At 47.8% G+C, this 19,771-nt stretch overlaps 1 protein-coding gene across 1 annotated transcript in view; it reads left to right on the forward strand.

Moving 5' to 3' along the window:
* The window catches only part of LOC112070633 (pumilio homolog 1), a gene marked incomplete at its 5' end in the record, with an annotated part of 43,691 nt that overhangs the window by 8,725 nt on the left and 15,195 nt on the right, over positions 1-19,771 (forward strand). Inside the window, 11 exons of the mRNA XM_070439060.1 lie at positions 620-869; positions 2,789-2,864; positions 5,742-5,840; positions 6,094-6,236; positions 6,509-6,647; positions 6,731-6,868; positions 7,242-7,415; positions 7,729-7,821; positions 14,997-15,239; positions 15,374-15,641; positions 19,392-19,523. Coding sequence (XP_070295161.1) covers positions 620-869; positions 2,789-2,864; positions 5,742-5,840; positions 6,094-6,236; positions 6,509-6,647; positions 6,731-6,868; positions 7,242-7,415; positions 7,729-7,821; positions 14,997-15,239; positions 15,374-15,641; positions 19,392-19,523 — 1,755 coding nt within the window. The remainder of the gene's footprint in view (positions 1-619; positions 870-2,788; positions 2,865-5,741; positions 5,841-6,093; positions 6,237-6,508; positions 6,648-6,730; positions 6,869-7,241; positions 7,416-7,728; positions 7,822-14,996; positions 15,240-15,373; positions 15,642-19,391; positions 19,524-19,771) is intronic.

Consider the following 19,771-nt stretch of genomic DNA (forward strand, 5'->3'; position numbering starts at 1 on the left):
GTGTAATGTGTGCCATTCAGAGGGTGAATGGGCAAGACAAAATATATAGGTGCCTTTGAACTGGGTCTGGTAGTAGGTGCCTTTGAACGGGGTCTGGTAGTAGGTGCCTTTGAACGGGGTCTGGTAGTAGGTGCCTTTGAACGGGGTCTGGTAGTAGGTGCCTTTGAACGGGTCTGGTAGTGTGTCTTGAACGGGGTCTGGTAGTAGGTGCTTTGAACGGGGTCTGGTAGTAGGTGCCTTTGAACGGGGTCTGGTAGTAGGTGCCTTTGAACGGGGTCTGGTAGTAGGTGTCTTGAACGGGTCTGGTAGTAGGTGCCTTTGAAGGGTCTGGTAGTAGGTGCCTTTGAAACGGCTGTAGTAGGTGCTTTGAACGGGGTCTGGTAGTAAGGTGCCTTTGAACGGGGTCTGGTAGTAGGTGTCTTTGAACAGGGTCTGTAGTAGGTGCCTTTGAACGGGGTCTGTAGTAGGTGTCTTTGAACGGTCTGGTAGTAGGTGTCTTTGAACGGGGTCGGTAGTTTCCCTCCTTTCTCTCTCCAGTCGTCAAGGCCAGATACTGCCCGCGGGGCCAGACACTGACGTGTCCCTCTTCTCTCCCCCCGTCCCTCCTTTCTCTCTCCAGTCGTCAAGGCCAGATACTGCCCGCGGGGCCAGACACTGACGTAATAGGGGGTGTAGTAGGGGAGGGTATGGTCTCCATGGGAGGTGGTGGTGGTCCCAAACCCCAAGAGGTCTTCTCTGGGGTGGAACATGGTGTTACCATGGATACCATGCAGTCTGTGATGGAGCCTTTGCAGTTTGACTACAACACCCAGATGGCCATGGACTCTCAGCCCACCGTGGGCCTGTTCGACTACAGCAACCAACAACAGGTGTGTGTGTGATGACCACCATGGACCCCTCTACTACAGCAACCAGCAGAGGTGTATGTGTGTATATACTAAGTGTGTGACTGTGAGCATAACGTGTGTATATATAGATGATGATAATGTGACCTGTGTGTACAGTGCATTCAGAAAGTATTCAGACCCCTTGACTTTTTCAACATTTTGTTACGTTACAGCCTTATTCTAAAATGAGTTAAATAAAAAAAAAAATATCATCAATCTAAACACAATACCCCATAATGACATCACAATACCCCATAATGACATCACAATACCCCATAATGACAAAGCGAAAACAGGTTTATAGACATTTTTGCAAATGTATAATAATAAAAAATAATAAAAACATACCTTATTTACATAAGTATTCAGACCCTTTGATATGAGAATTGAAATTCACCTCWGYTGCATCCTGTTTCCATTGGTCATCCTTGAGATGTTTCTACAACTTGATTGGAGTCCATCTGTGGTAAATTAAATTGGACATGATTTGGAAAGGCACACACCTGTCTATATAAGGTAGAGCTCCGAGACAGGATTGTGTCGAGGCACAGATCTGGGGAAGGGTACCAGCAAARGTCTGCATTATTGAAGGTCCCCAAGAACACAGTGGCCTCCATCATTCTTAAATGGAAGAAGTTTAGAACCATTATGACTCTTCCTAGAGCTGGCCGCCCGGCCAAACTGAGCAATCGGGGGAGAAGGGCCTTGGTTAGGGAGGTGACCAAGAACCCGATGGTCACTCTGACAGAGCTCCAGAGTTCCTCTGTGAAGAAGGGAGAACCTTCCAGAAGAACAGCCCTCTCTCCAGCACTCTACCAATCAGGCCTTTATGGTAGAGTGGCCAGACGGAAGCCACTCCTCAGTAAAAGGCACATGACAGACCGCGTGGAGTTTGCCAAAAGGCACCTAAAGGACTCTCACACAATGAGAAACAAGATTCTCTGGTCTGATGAAATCAAAATTGAACTCTTTGGCCTGAAAGCCWAGCGTCATGTCTGAAGGAAACCTGGCACCATCCCTACGTTGAAACATGGTGGTGGCAGCATCATGCTGTGGGGATGTTTTTCAGCAACAGGGACTGGGAGACTAGTCAGGAGAGGCAAAGATGAACAGAGTAAAGTACAGGGAGATCCTTGATGAAATCCTGAGCACTCTGGAGCAGGTTCTCAGTCTGGGGAGAAGGTTCACCTTCCAACAGGACAACGACCCTAAGCACCCAGCCAAGACAACGKAGGAGTGGTTTCAGGGCAAGTCTCTGAATGTCCTTGAGTGGCCCAGCCAGAYCCCGGACTTGAACCKGATCMAACATCTCTGGAGAGACCTGAAAATAGCTGTGCAGCAACACTCCCCATCCAACCTGTCAGAGCTTGAGAGGATCTGCAGAGAAGAATGGGAGAAACTCCCCAAAAACAGGTGTGCCAAGCTTGTAGCGTCYTACCCAAGAAGACTTGAGGCTGTAATCACTGCCAAAGGTGCTTCAACAAAGTACTGACTAAATGGTCTGAATACTTATGTGAATGTGATATTAGATATTAGATATTTTTGTTGTTGTTGCTTGTAATAAATTGGCACATTTCTAAACCAGTTTTTGCTTTGTCATTATGGGGTATTGTGTGTAGATTGGTGAAAAAACAACGATTTAATCCATTTTAGAATAAGGCTGTAACGTAACAAAATATGGAAAAGTCGAGGGGTCTGAATACTTTCTGAATGCACTATATATAATATAACCTGTGTGTAATATAACCTGTGTGTGTAATATAACCTGTGTGTGTAATATAACCTGTGTGTGTAATATAACCTGTGTGTGTGTGTGTGTAATATAACGTGTGTGTAATATAACCTGTGTGTGTGTGTGTGTAATATAACGTGTGTGTAATATAACCTGTGTGTGTGTATAGTTGTTCCAGAGACCCAGTGCTCTAGCGGCCCAACAGCAGCAGTATGCCTTGGCAGCAGCACAGCAATCTCACATTGGTAAGAGACAGAGTGTCTGTGTGAGTTGTTTTGTAGGTGAAAGACATGAATCTCCACTGACTGTAGGTGAAAGACATGAATCTCCACTGACCCATTTCTGGGCAGTTATTCAGTGATGAAGTTGTTCTTGGACTAGCTGTGTATCTTTTATGTCTGGCACAATTAGCATATAACCGTGGATTAAGACCCTCTGGAAAAAATAAAATAATTCTCTGTTTAAACAGTTAGGACTTAATTAAATTTAGAACAATAGTGTAATGATGAAGAATTGTGGGTGGTCTCCCCTCAGAGAGTCAAATCAGACACTGAGTACAACATATACAATGTATTTGAAAAGATTTCAGACCCCTCTTTACACATTTTGTTACGTTTAGAGATTTTAGTGACCAAAATTATCGCGGTTATCAGTATTATTAAAACGTGCTGGAAATGTTAAAGTACTACTACACTGAAATAATTTCACCACGTTTTATATTGAAAACCAACAATCAACAAATAAAATTGGCAGCACTATGCACTTGTATTTTTTGTTGTATGTTCTGTAGACAGGGTGACCATCTTCGATTTTAAGTTTCCCTCAGCACTCTCGTAAAACCCAAAATACGACCARYCTTCAGATTTCGTCCTCTTAGAAGGCCGGAAAAATCTCCTGAGCGCTGTCACTGCCTTCCGCCATGTTTTCACACAAAACAAAACCCACGTTGCTGCGCCTGCGTCAGACTGTTGATGACTTTGGTTGATGCTGGACACTATTTACCGGGAGTTTTTCAAACCACGGTAATCAAACACGGTTTTAATGCTAATTTGATACTAAAACTAATCGTCTGGAATTTTACCGTGGTTTATCTTGAAACCGGTAACTGTATCATCCTTAGTTACGTTACAGCCTTATTTTAAAATGTATTAAATACATTTTTCCCCTCAACAATCTACACACAAGGCCCCGTAACGACATCACAAGGCCCCGTAACGATAAAGCAAAAACTGCTTTTTAGACGTTTTGTTAATTTCGGACAAATTAAAAACCAATCACATTTACATAAGTATTTGAACCCTTTACTCAGTGAAGCACCTTTGGCAGCGATTACAGCCTCGAGTCTTCTTGTGTATGATGCTACAAGCTTGGCACACCTGTATTTGGGGAGTTTCTCCCGTTTTTCTCTGCAGATTCTCTCAAGCTCTGTCAGGTTGGATGGGGAGCGTTGCTGCACAGCTATTTTCAGGTCTGCAGAGATTTTCGATCGGGTTCAAGTCCGGGCTCTGGCTGGGCCACTCAAGGACATTCAGAGACTTGTCCCGATGCCACTCCTGCGTTGTCTTGGCTGTGTGCTTAGGGTCGTTGTCCTGTTGGAAGGTGAACCTTCGCCCTAGTCTGAGGTCCTGAGCGCTCTGGAGCAGGTTTTCATCAAGGATCTCTCTGTACTTTTCTCCGTTCATCTTTCCCTCGATCCTGACTAGTCTCCCAGTCCCCGCCTCTGAAAAACATCCCCACAGCATAATGCTGCCACCTCCATGCTTCACCGTAGGGATGGTATTGGCCAGGTGATGAGCAGTACCTGGTTTCCTCCAGAAGTGACGCTTGGCGTTCAGGCCAAAGAGTTCAATCTGGGTTTCATCAGACCAGAGAATCTTGTTTCACATGGTCTTAGTCCTTTAGGTGCCTTTTGGTAAACTCCAAGCAGGCTGTTGTGCCTTTTTAAAGAAGAGTGGCTTCTGTCTGGCCGCTCTCCCATAAAGGCCTTATTGGTGGAGTGCTGCAGAGATGGTTGTCCTCCTGGAAGGTTCACCCTGGAGCTCTGTCAGTGACCATTTGGGTTCTTGGTCACCTCCCTGACCAAGATCCTTCTCCCCTGATTGCTCAGTTTGGCCAGGAGGCCAGCTCTAGGAAGAGTCTTGGCGGTTCCAAACTTCTTCATTTTAAGAATGATGGAGGCCACTGTGCTCTTGGGATATTCAATGTGGCAGAAATGTTTTGGTATCCCACCCCAGATCTGTGCCTCGACACAATCCTGTCTTGGAGCTCTACGGACAATTCCTTCGACCTCATGGCTTGGTTTTTGTTCTGACATGCCCTGTCAACTGTGGGACCTTTATATAGACAGGTGTGTGCCTTTTTTWAAATCATGTCCAATCAGTTGAATTTGGACTGGACTTGAKGACAATCATGGCACCAATAATTACATTACATCAGATGCATGTCCTTGAATCTATTGCCTCGCACACAGACATAAGATCATTTAGTAGCTAATGGCASCCTGCAGTACTCCGGTTGGCTTTRAACTTCAGTTACTCTATGAGAGACGGCAGCCGTGAGCTAGCCTGCAACATCACCTCTGGAGTAGCTCACTCTMTAAGTTTAGTCTCCGTGAAACGCCATCTTAACCTCCTCACCGGGCTTCAAATGTCCTATTGAGTCTCTACATCTGAATGATGGATGTCACGTGATCAATGGCTTTGTCAATATACAGTCATTTGTATACTCACGATGGCTGCCTGGTATTGTGACGCCATCATTTCCATGGTAATGTAGAATGTTCGTTCAAATGTTAACTGATGTGGTTCATGCAATTCAGTAAATGTTTTGTCAGTTGAGCTGAATCGGAAAATCATTGCACATATTTTAGCATCTATTTTACTTCCTGCTTTGTTGCTATGGGTACACTCAATGGCCACCAGTCCACCCATTATGTCATTATTCACTTGAATGTGGATGGCTGTTGCACTCATTGTCTTTCTATGGCAGCACATGGAGTCAGGAGCGGAGGAGAGGAGAAAATGTGTGTCTGGCCGGCCAATTACCGTCAACCAAAACTTCCATCACTGTCGGGCAGCTCTCGTCTCGGTTTCTCTGTGATCTTTATGTACGTGTCTTTTCAGGTTTGGCTCAAGCGTTTGTTCCCAACCCTTACATCATCAGTACTGGTCCGCCTGGAACCGACCCCTACGCTGCTGGACTGGCAGCTGCTGCAACACTGGGTAAGACACACACACACACCCACCACACCAGCACACTCACACACTCTCACACACACACACACACACACACACACACACACACACACACAAAGACACACACTCCTGCCATTTTGTTATTTCATATCCCCAGTACTATGGGAATATGATGACAGTCCAGCGTGCTTACATTTTTATATATGGGTGGTCCCGGGAATCTGCTGTCTTGACGTTGCAACCTCCATCCTATACCAACTAAGTTATTGTGTGTGTTCAGGCCCGGCGGTGATGCCTCCCCAGTACTACGGGGTGACTCCCTGGGGAGTGTATCCAGCCAATCTGTTCCAGCAACAGGCTGCGGCCGCCAACAACTCAGCCAATCAACAGGCTCAAGGACAGAACCAGCAGAACCAACAACAGGTCAGTGGCTTCCTATTGGCTAGACCTCTCCTCATTTAGGTAAAGCAACTTTTTTGCTTCAGTGCTCACCGCTTTATGGTTGTAAGATTACCACAAGCATGAGTTATGCCCTCGTGCACTTTATTTCTCCTCGTGTCACAGTGTGTCCATGGCATTTTACTGAGAACAACACCGTGTGGCGTAAAACCAGCCCTCGCCGCTCCTCAGCGTTTCCCATTGGCTCAGTCTCAGACCTTCTGCCCTCCTATTGGCTAACCTTTATGTAACTCTAGGTGATGCGTGGGGGCGGTAACCAGCGACCCCTGACCCCTAGCCACGGTCAACAGGGTCAGCAGAACGACCAGCTGATCTCTGCCGCAGCAGTCAACTCAGCGCTCGCCTTCGGACAGGGGCTGGCTGCCGGCGTGCCTGGTGAGCAAGACATTTACTAACACACACGTGCTTGCTTTCACACACACACACACACTGATTAACCCATGAGTTCCTCTCTGCAGGCTATCCCATGCTGGCTCCAGCTGCTTACTATGACCAGACGGGGGCGCTAGTGGTCAACACAGGATCTAGGGGTGGGCCCGTACGCCTCATGACCCCCGCAGGCTCAGTTATTATCTCTCCCTCCGCTGCACAAGCAGGTAACTCACTCCTCCATTTACACTATCACTCAGTCACCCTAATACAGTATCTCTCCGTCACTCAGTCACCCTAATACAGTATCTCTGTCACTCAGTCACCCTAATACAGTATCTCTCCGTCACTCAGTCACCCTAATACAGTATCTCTCCGTCACTCAGTCACCCTAATACAGTATCGTCTCGTCACTCKGTCACCCTAATACAGTATCTCTGTCACTCAGTCACCCTAATACAGCATCTCTGTCACTCAGTCACCCTAATACAGTATCTCTGTCACTCAGTCACCCTAATACAGTATCTCTCCATCACTTGTAGCAGCCCACCAAACTCTCACTTATGACAATTAATTTCTCTCTCTCTACCCTCTCTCCAGTGGCGGCAGCGGGTGGCGGGGCTAACGGTGGTATGGGAGGCGGGGCCAATGGTCAGTTCCGAGCCATGCAATCCCAGCAGCCTCAGCAGCAGGGGGGAGGGGTTATGTCAGGAAACTCCTTTTATGGATCTTCTCTTAGCAACTCATCCCAGAGCTCCTCCCTCTTCTCTCAAGGTAGCCAATCAACGTACTGTGAGTAAAAAAAACTAAACGGGTGAATTGGCAGAGGTTGGTTCCAGGCCGACTACATTGGAGACGGTCAATGGTTGCATGCCGCGTCATGGATTGCGCAGTCGCGCATCAGATTCCTATGTCATGTGGTAGTTCATATGTCAAAATACATGTCTTGTCTTTGAGACCTGGCAGGTGTCTGCAATGTATTCGGCCTGGAACGTGACCAAAACGTGTTCAAATATTATTTTGTTTAGCATATAAACTCGGTGACAAAAAGTATATTAACAAAGGTGCTTGGTTGTTTTCTATACAGGCTCCGCCCAGCCGGGCCCCGGCTCCGCCTCTCTGGGGTTTGGTCAGAGCAACTCTTCACTCGGAGCTACGTTGGGCGGCTTTGGCACTGCAGGTGTGTGTGTGTGTGGCACTGCAGGTGTGTGTGTGTGTGTGCAACCTAAGACTCAGTAGGCTTACGAATGGAGAGCAGGGTTACGGTTATTTCGGTATCCGAACGGACGTTAGTATTCAGTTACTTTGCGAGAGTATTAATTTCGGACAAATAATAAAACTGCGTATTTTAATGAAAGGGCTTTGTCTAAAATAAAATGATCTGTGAGATTTGTACAAACCATGGCATTTAGAAATGTTAATGAAATAACAGATTTGACCGTTTTTATGGCTGCGTCCCATTTTAAAAACACTGGTAGCCTACACACTTTTCACCTGTGTAGCTGCTTGTTGTTGTGGGTCACTCAAAGCAGCACTACCGTCAGAGGCTTCATGTGTAGCAAGTGAAGTAGAAATCAAGTCAAATGGTATTAGTCACGTGTTTTAACAACATGTTTAGACAAACTATTACTTACGGGCCTAACAATGCAGAGAAATAATAGAAGAATAACACAGGGAATATATATATTATACCTACATGCATACATACCTACATGCATACCTACATGCATACCTACATACACACACAGTTGAAGTCGGAAGTTTACATACACTTAGGTTGGAGTCATTAACTCAGTTTTTCACAATTCCTGACATTTAATCCTAGTAAAAATTCCCTGTTTTAGGTCAGTTAGGATCACCACTTTATTTTAATAATGTGAAATGTCAGAATAATAGTAGAGATTTATTTCAGCTTTTATTTCTTTAATCACATTCCCAGTGGGTCAGAAGTCTACATACACTCAATTAGTATTTGGTAGCATTGCCTTTAAATTGTTTAACTTGGGTCAAACGTTTCGGGTAGCCTTCCACAAGCTCCCACAATAAGTTGGGTGAATTTTGGCCCATTCCTCCTGACAGAGCTGGTGTAACTGAGTCAGGTTTGTAGGCCTCCTTTCTCACACACGCTTTTTCAGTTCTGCCCACAAATGTTCTATAGGATTGAGGTCAGGGCTTTGTGATGGGCTTGGAACTCCAATACTTGACTTGTGTTGTCCTTAAGCCATTTTGCCACAACTTTGGAAGTATGCTTGGGGTCGTTGTCCATTTGGAAGACCATTTGCGACCAAGCTTTAACTTCCCTGAGATGTCTCTGAGATGTGTGCTTCAATATATCCACAAAATTTCCTTTCTCATGAAAAATCTATTTTGTGAAGTGCACAGCTCCTCCTGCAGCAAAGAGCACCCCACAACATGATGCTGCCACCCCGTCGCGTGCTTCACGTTGGGATGTGTTCTTCGGCAAGCACCTCCCCCTTTTTCCTCCAAACGTAACGATGGTCATTATGGCACAAACAGTTCTAATTTTTGTTTCATCAGACCAGAGGACATTTCTCCAAAAAGTACGATCTTTGTACCCATGTGCAGTTGCAACCGTAGTCTGGCTTTTTTTTAATGGGCGGTTTTGGAGCAGTGGCTTCTTCCTTGCTGTGCGGCCTTTCAGGTTATGTCGATATAGGACTCGTTTTACTGTTGATATAGATACTTTTGTACCTGTCCTCCAGCATCTTCACAAGGTCTTTGCTGTTGTTCTGTGATTGATTAGCACTTTTTGCAGCAAAGTACGTTCATCTCTAGAGACAGAACACGTCTCCTTTCTGAGCGGTATGACGGCTGCGTGGTCCCATGGTGTTTATGCTTGCGCTATTGTTTGTACGAGAACGGTACTTCTCAGTGCATTTGGAAACTGCTCCCAAAGGATGAACCAGACGTGTGGAGGTCTACAATTTTTTTTTTTAAGCTCTTGCTGATTTCTTTTGATTTTCCCATGATGTCAAGCAAAGGCACTGAGTTTGAAGGGAGGCCTTGAAATACATCCTCAGGTACTACCTCCAATTGACTCAAATTATGTCAAATAGTCTATCAGAAGCTTCTAAGCCATGACATCATTTTCTGGAATTCCAAGCTGTTTAAAGGCACAGTCAACTTAGTGTATGTAAACTCTGATCCACTGGAATTGTGATACAGTGAATTAAAATGAAATAAATTCTGTCTAACCAATTTGTTGGAAAAATGTCTGTACAGATGAATTCTTTAATGTCTGAACTGGCACAAAGCAGAGTTACCTTGATTCCTAAAAATTATATGTTTTGTTTAACAAGAAATGTTGTGGAGTGTTGAACACAACACGTTTTAATGACTCAACCTAAAGTGTATTATAATCTTCCGACTTCAACTATAGATATATAATATATAGATAAGAGTTATAGTATAATATACAGATATATCAGTAACGCAGTACATCTGTAGGTAGGGGTAAAGTGACTAGACAACAGAATAGATAATAGACAGTAACAGCAGTATACTGTAGTAGGGGTAAAGTGATAGACAACAGGATAAGATAATAGACGTCAGCGAGTATACTGTAGGTAGGGGTAAAGTGACTAGAACAGGATAGATAATAGAACAGTAACAGCTAGTAACTGTAGGTAGGGGTAAAGTGACTAGACGAATACAACAGGATAATAAATAGACAGTAACAGCAGTATACTGTAGGTAGGGGTAAAGTGACTAGACAACAGGATAGATAATAGACAGTAACAGCAGTTATACTGTAGGTAGGGGTAAAGTGACTAGACAACAGGATAGTTATATAGACAGTAACAGCAGTATACTGTAGGTGGGAAAGTGACTAGGCAACAGGATAGATATAAACAGTAACAGCAGTATACTGTAGGTAGGGGTAAAGTGACTAGACAACAGGATAGATAATAGACAGTAACAGCAGTATACTGTAGGTAGGGGTAAAGTGACTAGACAACAGGATAGATAATAGACAGTAACAGCAGTATACTGTAGGTAGGGGTAAAGTGACTAGACAACAGGATAGATAATAGACAGTAACAGCACTATACTGTAGGTAGGGGTAAAGTGACTAGCCAATAGGATAGATAATAGACAGTAACAGCAGTATACTGTAGGTAGGGTAAAGGATAGATAATAGACAGTAACAGCAGTATACTGTAGGTAGGGGTAAAGTGACTAGCCAATAGGATACTAACTATATCAGTCTTATGGCTTGGGGTAGAGCTGTTTAGGGTCCGGTTGGTTCCAGACTTGGTGCATCGGTACAATTGCCGCGTGGTAGCAGAGAGAAACAGTCTATGACTTGGTAGTTGGAGTCCTTGACAATTTTTAGGGCCTTCTCTGATACCGCCTGTTATAGAGGTCCTGGATGGCAGTGAGCGCGGCCCCTGTGATGTACTGGTGCCAGACCAAGCGGTGACGCAGCCAGTCTAGATGCTCTCAGTGTGCAGTTATGGAACTCTTTGAGGATCTGAGGGCCCATTCCAAATCTTTTCAGCCTCCTGATGGGGAAGAGGCGTTGGGCCAAGATAATTCCTTAGTGAAGTGGGTGTTGCTCTCTACCTGCCCCACCACTACAGCCCCGTGTTGCTCTCTACCTGCCCCACCACTACAGCCCCGTGTTGCTCTCTACCTGCCCCACCACTACAGCCCCGTGTTGCTCTCTACCTGCCCCACCACTGCAGCCCCGTGTTGCTCTCTACCTGCCCCACCACTACAGCCCCGTGTTGCTCTACCTGCCCCACCACCTACAGCCCGTGTTGCTCTCTACCTGCCCCACCACTACAGCCCCGTGTGCTTCCTACCTGCCCCACCACTACAGCCCCGTGTTGCTCTCTACCTGCCCCACCACACTACAGCCCCGTGTTGCTCTCTACCTGCCCCACCACTACAGCCCCGTGTTGCTCTCTACCTGCCCCACCACCACTACAGCCCCGTGTTGCTCTCTACCTGCCCCACCACTACAGCCCCGTGTTGCTCTCTACCTGCCCCACCACTACAGCCCCGTGTTGCTCTCTACCTGCCCCACCACTACAGCCCCGTGTTGCTCTCTACCTGCCTCACCACTACAGCCCCGTGTTGCTCTCTACTGCCCCACCACTGCAGCCCCGTGTGCTCTCTACCTGCCCCACCACTACAGCCCCGTGTTGCTCTCTACCTGCCCACCACTACAGCCCCGTGTTGCTCTTCTACCTGCCCACCACTGCAGCCCCGTGTTGCTCCTCCTACTCCCACCACTGCAGCCCCGTGTTTGCTCTCTACTCTGCCCCTCCACTACACCCGTGTTGCCTCTACCTGCCCCACCACTACAGCCCCGTGTTGCTCTCTACCTGCCCACCACTACAGCCCCGTGTTGCTCTCTACCTGCCCCACCACTACAGCCGTGTTGCTCTCTACCTGCCCCACCACTACAGCCCCGTCGATGTGGATGGGGGCTCGGCCCTCTGTTTCCTGTAGTCCACAATCAGCTCCTTGGTCTTGCTGATGTTAAGGGGAGAGGTTGTTTTCCTGGCACCGCCTCCCTATAGGTTGTCTCATCGTCGTCGGTGATCAGGCCTACCACCGTCATGTCGTCAGCAAACTTAATGATGGTGTCGGAGTCGTGCGCGGCTACGCAGTCGTGTGAGAACAGGGAGTACAGGAGGGGATTGAATATTCACCCCTGATGGGCTTCCATGTTGAGGGTCAGCGTGGCGGATGTGTTGTTGCCTACCATCACAACCTTGGCGCTCCTCGTCCAGGATCCTTAGCTTAGTGATGAGGGCACTGGTGTTGAATGCCGGGCTGTAGGGAAATGAACAGCATTCTCACGTAGGTGTTCCTTCTGTCCAGGTGGGAAAGGGAAGTGAGGAGAGCACTAGATATTGCGTCATATGTGGATCTGTTGGGGTGGTATGCGAATTTAAGTGAGTCCAGGGTGATGGTGTTGATGTGTGCCATGACCGCCATTTCACGGCTACAGACGTGAGTGCTACGGGGCGAATGTCATTTAGACAGGTTACCTTGGCGTTCTTGGGCACAGGTACTATGGTGATCTGCTTGAAACATGTATCTATTACAGACTCTGACAGGGAGAGGCTGAAAATGTCAGTGCCAGCTGATCAGCGCGTGTACTGAGTATGCATCCTGGTATTCCGTCTAGCCCCCAGGATGTTAACCTATTTATAGGATTCTACTCACATCGGCTACGGAGAGCGTGATCACACAGTCGTCCGGAAGAGCATGGTTCAGTGTTGCTAGCGTTGGAGCGAGCGTAGAATATAATTTATTTATCTAGTCTGGGTGGCTCGCGCCACTGGATAACTCGCGGCTGGGTTTCCTTTTGTAGTCCGTAATAGTTTACAAGCCGTACCACATCCGATGAGCATCAGAGCTGGTGTAGGTAGTATTCTTTCTTAGTCCGCTATTGACACTATGTGTTTGATGGTTCATCGGAGGTTGTAGCAGGATTTCTTATAAGCGTCCGGGTTAGTGTCCCGCTCCTTGAAAGTGYCAGCTCTTGCCTTTAGCTCAGTGCAGATGTTGCCTGTAATCCATGGCTTCTGGTTGGGAAATGTACGTACGGTCACTGTGGAGAAGACGTCGTCGATGCACTTATTAATGAAGCCGATGACTGATGTGGTAAACTCCTCAATGCCATCGGATGAATCCCAGAACATATTCCAATCTGTGCTAGCGAAACATTCATGTAGCTTAGCATCCGCTTCATCAGATCAGTTTTTGGTCAGATTTGCCAAATGGAGGGAGAGCATTCTATGCGTGTCTGTGTGTAGTAAAGGTGATCTAGAATATTTTTGCCTCTAGTTGCACAGGTGACATGCTGGTAGAAATGAGGTAAAACGCATTTCAGTTTTCCTGCATTTAAGTAACTGGCCACTAGGAGCGCCGCCTCTATGTGCGTATTTTCTTGTTTGCTTATGGCCCTATACAGCTTGTTGAGTCCGGTCTTAGTGCCATCATCAACTTGTGGTGGTAAATAGACAGCTACTAGAAATATAAACTATTTTGGTAAATATTATAGTCTACAGCTTATCATGTGGTATTCTAATTTAGGCGAGCAGAACCGCGAGCAGAACCTCGAATCTTCCTTGATATTAGAGATTGCGCACGGTGATTAACTAACAGGTAGGCTGTTTAATATGGAGTTGTTTTAGACGAGGACGCGGCTAAATAGCCTGAATTAGCCTGGCTAGCTAGCTGAATTAGCCTGGCTAGCTAGCTGAATTAGCCTGGCTAGCTAGCTGAATTAGCCTGGCTAGCTAGCTGAATTAGCCTGGCTAGCTAGCTGAATTGGCCTGGCTAGCTAGCTGAATTGGCCTGGCTAGCTAGCTGAATTGGCCTGGCTAGCTAGCTGAATTAGCCTGGCTAGCTAGCTGAATTAGCCTGGCTAGCTAGCTGGCTAACTAACTCCAGTCACGACAGACAGACACTACCAGATGAGATGTTCCTGCGATAGGTTATCCATCAAGTTTAACTTGCACAAGTCTATTTGGCTACTTCCTCTCTCTGTCGCTCTCTCTCCATGTCTCCATGTCAGACGCACCGACCCCTGCTCCTCTTGCGCCGGAAACAACAAGCAGAGCGCTTCCTGAGTCACGCGACAAAGTTTATTTTTTACCTGTATTTTGACTATTCAAATATCTTATTTTTTTTATTTAAAACTTGACCCCTTTTTCTCCCTAATTTCATGGTTTCCAATTGGTAGTAGTTGTCTCATCGCTGCAACTCCCGTACGGACTCGGGAGAGGCAAAGGTCGAGAGCCGTGCGTCCTCCGAAACACAACCCAGCCAACCCGCACTGCTTCTTGACACAATGCCCGCTTAACCCGGAAGCCAGCCGCACCAATGTGTATGAGGAAACACTGTACACCTGGCGACGTGTCAGCCTGCATTGCGCCCGGCCCACCACAGGAGTCACTAGAGCGCGATGGGACAAGAACATCCCTGCCGGCCAAACRCGGACGACGCTGGGKCAATTGTGCGCTGCCCCATGGGTCTACCGGTCGRGGCCGGCTCTGACAGAGCCTGGACTCGAACCAGGATCTCTAGTGGCACAGCTAACACTGCGATGCAGTGCCTTAGACCACTGCGCCACTCGGGAGGCCCAACTATTTGATATAAAAATAAAAATAAATCATTGTTTTTCCAGATATTAAGATAGTCGAAGTACATGTAAAAAAAAAATTCAAATGCCCATCCCTAATGGAAATGCTTCTCACTATTTCTGTTCKACTGTCTGAAGCTGTCTGACTTATCTATGTGTCTGTGTGTATAGCTCCCTCTACTGGCCAACTCCGTGTGTGTTTTAATGGTCTCTCTGTCTCCCTCCAGTGGCTAACTCCAGCGGTGGCAACAGTTCTCGTCGTGACTCACTGACCGGCAGTAGTGACTTGTACAAACGCACGCAGTCCAGCCTCACTCCCATTGGCCACGGGGGGTTCTACAATGGAACCCTGGGCTTTAGCTCCTCCCCTGGTCCGGTCGGAATGCCTCTGCCCAACCAAGGCCCCTCCCACTCCCTAACTCCACCCCCCTCTCTGTCCAATCACAGCTCCTCATCCAACCTCAACCTGGGTGAGTGACGAGGTCTATTGTTACCATGCTGACATAAAACTTGCAGTGCATTTTTGTGGTTATAACATTTTAACATGGTTATTGTTATGTCCAATCAGCACTAACCATCCCTCCTCTCTGAACCCCTCCCACAGGAGGTCTGACCAATGGCAGCGGTCGTTTCATATCTGCTGCTCCGGGGGCAGAGGCGAAGTATCGCAGCGCCAGTTCTGGCTCCTCCCTCTTCTCTCCCAGCAGCCAGCTCTTCCCGTCGTCACGGCTACGTTACGGAATGTCGGACGTGATGCCTTCAGGGCGCAGCCGGCTCCTGGAAGACTTCCGGAACAACCGCTACCCCAACCTGCAGCTGAGAGAGATTGCTGGGCACATCATGGAGTTCAGCCAGGACCAACACGGCAGCAGGTAGAGAGAAACATGGAGTTCAGCCAGGACCAGCAGGTAGAGAGACACATCATGGAGTTCAGCCAGGACCAGCAGGTAGAGAGACACATCATGCTCCACATTTGGCTTCACGGGGGTTCTACAATGGAACCCTGGGCTTTAGCTCCTCCCCTGGTCCGGTCGGAATGCCTCTGCCCAACCAAGGCCCCTCCCACTCCCTAACTCCCACCCCTCTCTGTCCATTCACAGCTCCTCATCCAACCTCAACCTGGGTGAGTGACGAGGTCTATTGTTACATGCTGCATAAAACTTGCAGTGCATTTTTGTGTTTTATAACATTTTACATGGTTATTGTTATGTCCAATCAGCACTAACCATCCTCCTCTCTGAACCCCTCCCACAGGAGGTCTGACCAATGGCAGCGGTCGTTTCATATCTGCTGCTCCGGTGGGCAGAGGGCGAAGTATCGCAGCGCCAGTTCTGGCTCTCCCTCTTCTCTCCCCAGCAGCCAGCTCTTCCCGTCGTCACGGCTACGTTACGGAATGTCGGACGTGATGCCTTCAGGGCGCAGCCGGCTCCTGGAAGACTTCCGGAACAACCGCTACCCCAACCTGCAAGCTGAGAGAGATTTGCTGGGCACATCATGGAGTTCAGCCCAGGACCAACACGGCAGCAGGTAAGAGAAACATGGAGTTCAGCCAGGACCAGCAGCGTAGAGAGACACATCATGGAGTTCAGCCAGGACCAGCAGGTAGAGAGCACATATCAGGAGTTCAGCCAGGACCAGCAGGTAGAGAAACATCATGGAGTTCAGCCAGGACCAGCAGGTAGAGAGACAACATCATGGAGTTCAGCCAGGACCAGCAGGTAGAGAAGAGAACATCATGGAGTTCAGCCAGGACCAGCAGGTAGAAGAGACCACATCAATGGAGTTCAGCCAGGACCAGCAGGTAGAAGAGACAACTCATGGAGTTCAGCCAGGACCAGCAGGTAGAGCCAGAGACATCATGGAGTTCAGCCAGGACCAGCAGGTAGGAGAGACATCAATGGAGTTCAGCCAGGACCAGCAGGTAGAGAGAGACATCATTGAGTTCAGCCAGGACCAGCAGGTAGGAGAGAGACATCATGGAGTTCAGCCAGGACCAGCAGGTAGAGAGACACATCATGGAGTCAGCCAGGACCAGCAGGTAGGGAGACACACATCATGGAGCTTCAGCCAGGACCAGCAGGTAGAGAGACACATCATGGAGTTCAGCCAGGACCAGCAGGTAGAGAGACACATGGAGTTCCAGCCAGGACCAGCAGGTAGAGAGACACACAGCATACGCACACCTAATGGCCATATTCATAAAATTGTCACAGCTATATAGCACAAACAATCTCATGCACCCCTGCCCAATACCGAACCTGGTACCAAACCTCAGACCTACTGTCTTAATCATTATTGATTATTGATCATTATCCTCATCCCCCCCTTCTCTCTCTTTTTCCTCATCCCCCCTCTCTCATCTCTTTCTGTCTTCATTCCCCTCAATGCTCTTTCGCTCGCTATGCCCCCTCTCTGCATCTCTTTTCTCTCTTCACCCCCCTCTGTCATCTCTGTTCTCTCCTCTATACCCCCCTTCTCATCTCTTTCTGTCTTCATCCCGCCTCTCTCATCTCTTTTCTCCTCTCCTCATACCCTCTCTCATCTGTCTCTCATCTCCTCATCCCCCTCTCATCTCTTTCTCCTTCTCCTCTCCCCCCCTCTCAATCTTCTTTCTCTCTCCTCATCCCCCCCTCGTCAGCTCCTTTCTCTCGTCCTCATCCCCCCCTTACATCTATTCTCTCTCCCTCATCCTCCCTCTCTCAATCTCTCTCTCTCCTCATCCCCCCTCTCCATCTCTTTTTCTCTCTCCTCATCCCCCCTCTCTCATCTCTTTCTCTCTCCTCAATCCCCCCTTCGTCATCTCTTTCTCTCTTTTTCACCCCCCGCCTCTCTCATCTCTTTTCTCTCCTATCCCACCCCTCTTCTCATCTCTTTCTCTCTCTTCAGCCCCCCCTTCATCTCTTCTCTCTCCCATCCCCCTCTCTCATCTCTTTCTCTCTCCTCATCCCCCCCTCTCTCATCTCTTTCTCTCTCCTCATCCCCCTCTCTATCTCTTTTCTCTCTCATCCCCCCTCCCTCTCTTCATCTCTGTTCCTCTCTCCTCAGCCCCCCTCTCTCCTCATCACCTCTCTCAGCCCCCCTCTCCTCAGCACCCCTCTCCTCATTCCCCCTCTCTCCTCAAGCCCCCCCTCTTCTCCTCAGCCCCCCTCTCTTCTCAGCCGCCCCCTCTCTCAGCCCCCCTCTCTCCTCAGCCCCCCTCTCTCCTCAGCCCCCCCCCTCTCCCTCACGCCGCCCCCCCTCCTCAGCCCCCCCCTCTCCTCACCCCCCCTCTTCGCTCATCCCCCCTCTTCTCATCTCTCTCCCTCTCATCCCCTGATAGGTGAGAATTTATCTGTTAATTGAATGATTAGAATATTCCGCCCTGAAACATAATAATTATATGGAATTGATTAGAATGTATGACATCATAATAATAAAATGGTAGTCCCTCAGTCAGAATGAGGGTACGAACCACATGTCTGTATGGTCTTATAAACACAGACTGTCCTGAAGCTCGTGCCTGACCCTGACTACGAGGATTAGGGAGGAGAACAGGGAGTAAATGACTCAGAGGACAAGGTCACTGATCTCTGGCGGCCTGGGGTAAAGGCAGGACATGTGTGTGCGTTCTGGTTTGTGTATATGGTGTGTTGCGTCTGTTTGTGGGTATATGTGTGTGCGCTGTTTGTGTATATTTGTGTTGTGCGTCTGTTTGTGTATATGTGTGTGCGTCTGTTTGTGGGATATGTGTGTGCGTATGGTTGTTGTATATGTGTGTGCGTCTGTTTGTGTTATGTGTGTTGCCGTAATGGTTTGTGTGTAATGTGTGTGCGTGAGAAGTCGTAATAAAATGAATTGTTTTTGTATTCCTACTTTAGAACGTTCCGTGAATAATACTTTTTGACTATTGTGCTGGGCCTCCGTCTGTTTTGCATTCCCGAGCCAGGAATCTTAACAAATTCTGGTTTGCATACGACTGAGTACACATCCATTAAAATTGGGTTAATGTACCTGGAGAACAAATTCTCCTATCATCCCCCCCTCTCATCTCTTTCTTCCTCATCCCCCCTCTCTCCTCTCTTTCTCTCCTCATCCCCCCTCTCATACTCTTTCTCTCCTCATCCCCCCCTCCTCATCTCTTTCTCTCCTCACCCCCCCCTCTCTCATCTCTTTCTCTCCTCATCCCCCCCTCTCTCATCTCTTTCTCTCCTCATCCCTGCCCTCTCTCCTCATCCCCCCCTCTCTCATCTTTGTTTCTCTCTCATCCCCTCTCCTCTGTTTTCTCCTCATACCCCCCTCATCTGTTTCTCATCTCTTCACCCCCCTCTCTCAATCTGTTCTCTCTCTTCACCCCCCCCTCTCTCATCTGTTTTTCTCTCTCTGTCACCCCCCCTCTCTCATCTGTTTCTTCTCTCTCCTTACCCCCCTCATCTGTTCTCTCTCTTCACCCCCCTCTCTCATCTCTGTTTCTCTCTCTTCACCCCCCCCTCTCTGCAATCTGTTTCTCTCTCTTCACCCCCCCCTCTCTTCATCTGTTTTTTGTTTTCCTTTTTTTTTTTTTGTTTTTTTTTTTTTTTCCCGCCCGTTCTTATCTCTGTTGAGTAAATATAGGAACATTAATTTGAGTGTTTGTGATCTTCCAGGTTTATCCAGTTGAAGTTGGAGCGGGCCAGCTCAGCGGAGCGTCAGCTGGTCTTTAGTGAGATTCTCAGGCTGCCTATCACAACTCATGGTCGATTCGTCTTGGGAACTACGTCCATCCGAAGTTCTTTGAGGTGTTGTGTCTACACGGAGTATTAGTGATGCAACCCATATTACATTTTTGGCTGACTAACCGATTCTAGGCGTGTATACATCGCCGTGATTGGAAGTCCCATAGGGCGGGCGCAGCAATTGGCCAGCGTCGTCCGGGTTTGGCCGTGCAATTGTAAATCAGAATTTTGTTCTTGAAACTGAACTTGCCTAGTACATAAAGGTTAACAAAACGCACCACACTAAGAAGTTATTTTGTTGGCAATTTACG

The sequence above is a fragment of the Salvelinus sp. IW2-2015 genome, unplaced genomic scaffold, assembly GCF_002910315.2.
Source record: "Salvelinus sp. IW2-2015 unplaced genomic scaffold, ASM291031v2 Un_scaffold1381, whole genome shotgun sequence".
NCBI lineage: Eukaryota > Metazoa > Chordata > Actinopteri > Salmoniformes > Salmonidae > Salvelinus > Salvelinus sp. IW2-2015.